The 5,352-nt window shown below is 35.3% G+C and overlaps 1 protein-coding gene across 1 annotated transcript in view; it reads left to right on the top strand.

The window, feature by feature from the left end:
- Positions 1–2,787, top strand: part of LOC107631341 (protein NSP-INTERACTING KINASE 3) — a gene marked incomplete at its 5' end in the record, with an annotated part of 3,338 nt that extends 551 nt beyond the window's left edge. Inside the window, 8 exon segments of the mRNA XM_016334766.2 lie at positions 1–96; positions 203–274; positions 376–435; positions 529–623; positions 730–876; positions 1,162–1,503; positions 1,662–2,053; positions 2,158–2,787. Of these exon segments, the coding sequence (XP_016190252.1) occupies positions 1–96; positions 203–274; positions 376–435; positions 529–623; positions 730–876; positions 1,162–1,503; positions 1,662–2,053; positions 2,158–2,487 (1,534 nt within the window).

The following is a 5,352-nucleotide window of genomic DNA, read 5'->3' as shown; positions in this document are numbered from 1 at the left end:
AAAGTTAAAAAAGCTTGAGACACTTGACCTTTCCAATAATGCATTTAGTGGTGAGATACCAAGTTCTTTGGGAGGCCTCACAAGCCTGAACTACCTGTAAGTTGCAATTTTCCTTAGTTGATGTGAAGATTGTGGATTTTGATGATGACTCTTGACATTCTATCTCTGATGGTCATTTAAATTTGCGGTATGTACGTGTCAGGCGGTTGAACAATAACAGCCTTACCGGAGCATGCCCTCAGTCTCTTAGTAACATTGAAGGTCTAACACTTGTGTAGGTTTCTTTGTGCTATTAACCCCTTTTTCTTCAGTTATATCTGTCGCAATATTTAACAATATCTATGGCATGTTAACTATTTGGTCCAATCTATGTAGGGACCTCTCTTATAACAATTTGAGTGGTTCTTTGCCAAGAGTAACAGCAAGAACATTCAAGTAAGACCATTTTATTTTTGTAGTCTTTTGTTCTATAGACAAGCTTGATGCAAAAAGTGATGTATCAATATCTTGCTCAATTTTAACTTTCAGGATTGAGGGTAACCCGTTAATATGTGGTCCAAAAGCAAATAACTGTTCTAATGTGTTGCCAGAACCACTTTCCTTCCCTCCAGATGCTCTAACAGGTACCAGTGGCATGCATTCCCCCTTAAACTGCGTATTCAACATTCAAATTAATTATTTCTAACAATTTCATGACATGTTGGAACATGGGGGTTGTCTGTTGTCCAGCTCAATCAGACTCTAGCAACAAAAGCCATCGTGTTGCAGTTGCTTTTGGTGCGAGTTTTGGTTCTGCTTTTATCATTGTAATTATTGTTGTGTTTCTCGTTTGGTGGCGATACAGACAGAATCAGCAGATATTCTTTGATGTTAGCGGTTAGTCTTTTCTTCATCTTCCCCATTGAAAATGTTTTAATGAACATTACATTGTAGTTGAATATAGAATTTGATCATGAATACGCGCAAAATCCAAATGCAACCCTGATGTGATATTAATGAGATACCATATCAGGAAATCATGCATTTTTAGAGTCCTGGTATCCATAATATCCTTTTTTTTTAATTAGGTTTGAACTTAATTTTATAAGCATGATTAGTGTTCTGATATTTTCTTTAGTTCTTCTTTGTGGTATTCGATGTACTTTCTTTGTCACTTGTCAGAGCAATACGACCCTGAGGTGCGCCTTGGTCATTTAAAGAGGTATTCATTCAAAGAGCTTAGAGCCGCAACAGACCATTTCAGTTCAAAGAATATTTTAGGAAAGGGTGGCTTTGGAATAGTCTACAAAGGGTGCTTGAATGATGGAACAATTGTGGCAGTTAAAAGGTTGAAGGATTACAATGCTGCTGGTGGTGAGATCCAATTTCAGACAGAGGTTGAGACAATAAGTTTGGCTGTGCACCGGAATCTTCTGCGTCTCAGTGGATTTTGCAGTACTCAGAATGAAAGGCTCCTTGTTTATCCTTATATGTCCAATGGCAGTGTAGCCTCTAAATTAAAAGGTTAGCTACTTAGCCTCCATGATGGAACACTGCTGTTTCTGTTTTGTTTCTTGTATGCTAAGCAATGATATTTTCAGCTTCTAGTTACTGAAGAATACACTCCTATATCTTCAACACTCATTACTTAATCCTGGCTTTGGTTTCGGATTTGATAACAGATCATGTTCATGGTCGGCCAGCCTTAGATTGGGTGAGGAGGAAGAGAATAGCGATAGGTACAGCGAGGGGGTTGGTTTATTTGCATGAACAATGTGATCCGAAAATTATTCATCGTGATGTCAAAGCAGCCAATATATTGCTAGATGAAGATTTCGAAGCAGTTGTTGGCGATTTTGGTTTGGCTAAGCTTCTGGATCACAGAGATACTCATGTGACAACTGCTGTCCGCGGAACTGTCGGCCATATTGCTCCAGAGTACTTATCAACAGGTCAGTCATCAGAGAAGACTGATGTGTTTGGGTTTGGAATCTTGCTTCTTGAGCTAATCACAGGCCATAAGGCTCTAGATTTCGGGCGAGCAGCAAACCAGAAGGGTGTCATGCTTGATTGGGTAACCCTCATTCTTCTGATATATCTCTGTATTTGCATTGCTTCCCCTTCAAGTTAGCATTTGGTGAGTAAATTACAATTCTTGTGTTTATTATGAGCTTTCAGGTTAAGAAGCTCCACCAAGATGGAAGATTAAGCCAAATGGTGGACAAAGATCTAAGGGGAAGTTTTGATTTGCTTGAGTTGGAAGAAATGGTTCAGGTAGCACTATTATGCACACAATTCAAGCCTTCGCATCGCCCGAAGATGTCAGAAGTATTGAAGATGTTGGAAGGTGATGGATTAGCTGAGAGATGGGAGGCCTCACAGTCACACAAGAGTGAAACACCAAGGCTCCGATCTAGTAATAGTGAAAATAACCCTCAAAGATATTCAGATTTCATAGAAGAATCCTCACTCATATTAGAAGCTATGGAGCTTTCTGGCCCAAGGTGACAACAAATCATCTTGGCTTTCCACTATATATAGATGTAGTTTCAATGGTTAAAGAAAAAAACACAACATTATTATATATGTATTTGGTGTCTAATGTCAATAGCTATGAATATGATTGCTTGTATTCTTCTGTAAAAAGTTCTTTAAAAGAAAAGTAAGGAAACTCGTGCATTGTAGTTGGTTCAAAAGAATTTTGAATCAACGGTGGAGAATTCTAGTTTTTTTGGCATCGAAACGGAACCGGAGCCCAAATTAAGTTAGCATATAAAACGCAAGAATCTTTCATCTCCATATTTTTGTACAGTGAGTGACACCTATTCCGTTATTTCCCTTCTTGGTTGTGAATTGGGCTATTTTACATTTTTGTCACAGTTGTGCTAGTTCTGTCCAATGCAATTTAAGGCCCAAATTTTCTTAAATGGGTACACTATAGCCCAAAAGGAAAGCTCAATAGTTGGGCTAGTTTTTTTTTTTTAAATTAAGAAACCAGCTCTGGAGCAGTGGAACTAGTCAGCTAGCCAGTAGCCACTAGTGGCCTTCGGGTGTAGGCGTGAAGCGGCGAATTCCAACGTAGTCAAATATGAAGCCACGTGGCAGAACTTCACTACATTAAACTGCAGAGCTGGAATATGTCTGCGCATCGTGTCGCCGCATTAATTAACCGCCAGGGATTCACTACAACGCAACGCAAAGGGTCCCACTACCCCCATTGAAAATAAGCTAACCTGCATCTCAGTAACACTGTGCTCCTCTGCACTCTCATGAATCATGATTTATCACGCTCACCGATGACAAAGCACTCTCCTACCTACCCCCATGTGCTCCACGCGTCTTAATCACAACGGCGAGCGAAGGCGGTGCTGCCCCACACAACTTCACGGAGAACACCACCACCACATGCACTTTTACTTACACCATCACTTGCACCTTTACACGTGCCACGTGGCATCCATATCTTTTTCTACTACGCTTTTGCAAACAACAACTTTACAAAACTGTCCCTCCATTTTTATTTCATTTGCCGGAATGTTTTGTTATTTACTTATTTTTAGGTAGCAAAACTAATGTCTTCTTGCATTATATGAATTCTAAACATTCATTATCTGTATGGGAATGAACTGAATTATTTATTTTTCAGTCTATTAATGAATTATCTTTTTAAAGATTGTGAAAAATATTCTACTAAAATATTTTTGTTATTACTTCAACTCATTTTAAAAAAAATAGATTCTACTCTGATAGTTTCAAATAAATTAAATACACGTGTAGTTTAGTTATACGACCCCCAAAACAAAAATGACAAACTCTAATTTTATTCGTTGTTACCAGGCTGTAAATAGTGTCTGTGTTAAGATATCAAGTTCGTATTTGTGATTGTGTGGATAAAGTACTAAACAAGTTTGATGATAAGTTAAATCTGATTTCAGTCAGTAATTGGAGTTGGGAAGACTTCAAAACACTAATGCTTTAGAAAAATAGAAATATGATTTGAAAATATTAAATAAATAAATTCTTATTAATCAACAAGCTATATTTCAAATGGTATAATTTTTTTATCTTTATCTATAGATTTTAAATTCGATTCCTAATTTTAGAAAAAAAAAAGTAAATTACTATTTCTATCCACGAAAGTTGAAAACGCGGACAAATTTATCCATAAAAAATTATCATTTATACTCATAAAATATGAGTTTTATACAACAAAATTATCTAAACACTAAAAAATCACATAAAAGTTCTATATTACCCTTATCATGATAATATTATATATGAAATTTATGTTTTATAAGTATAAATGATAAATTTTTTTGCTCATGAATAAATTTATTAGCATTTTCAACTTTCATGATAAAAATAAAAATAAAAAACTCTCAACGGATTAAGAGCATGATTTCATTGATAACGTTTGGAAACCGGATTTCTCTAATTCTGTTTAACCACTAAAAATTGTAGGGGTGAGCACGCGTAAGTTTGGTTCGAGTTTAAGGTGAAATTAGAATTGAACGATCAAAATGTAATTGGTTCGATTTGGTTTGGATTTATACTTTTTTGTGTATGTATCCGAACTAAATCAAACCGATTAAGAACGGATTGATTCGATTTGGATAATTGAATACCCGATCACTTTGAAATTCATAAAAAAATCAAATTTTTATCTTAAAAATTCAACAAGTATAATAAACATGTAACATTAATATAAATAATTTAAACATATTAAATACTAAATACATTAAAAACTAAACTTATTAAAATCCAAATATATTAATAGTGAATAATCTCACTAAAAGTCACTAAAAATCATACATATTTTTTTATTTTTTTGTTTAATTAATATATGATCGGATTTACGGATTAGTTCGGATTCCGCACCCCCAAAATTGATACCCGAACCAATCACTAACAAAGGCCATTGATTTGGTTCGGGTTGGATCCGATTACCCGTTGGTTCCAAAACCAATTTAATTAATTCGGTTTAAATTCGAACAGATAATCGAATACCCGCTATCCGTGCTCACCCTAAAAAATTGAATTCGAAATTACCTAAGAAGAGGCCATTCAATTCCTTTTTTAGGGTAAAAACAATTAGCAGGACAACTTGCACTTTTTGTGCATATATAGTGCATAGTTTGCTATAAGAAAACAACAATGTTCATCTGAAATCTCAATCACAGGTGTTCGAACATTTTTGTTTTTTCTTTTCTATTTCTTTGGGGGGACCTAAATGAGATAGTGTTACTATTAACAAGTATAGGTAATTCTACGGCCAATTTTTTTTTCTTGTCAAATAAATAAATATATTTGAAATGATAAAAATTGTCGGTCACTTTGAACTTATATCCCAAAATGGAAAATCCTCTGCACATT

The sequence above is a fragment of the Arachis ipaensis genome, chromosome B03 (assembly GCF_000816755.2).
Source record: "Arachis ipaensis cultivar K30076 chromosome B03, Araip1.1, whole genome shotgun sequence".
Taxonomy (NCBI): Eukaryota; Viridiplantae; Streptophyta; class Magnoliopsida; order Fabales; family Fabaceae; genus Arachis; species Arachis ipaensis.
The sequence above is the reverse complement of the archived record's forward strand: the minus strand, read 5'-3'. Positions and strand labels throughout refer to the sequence as shown.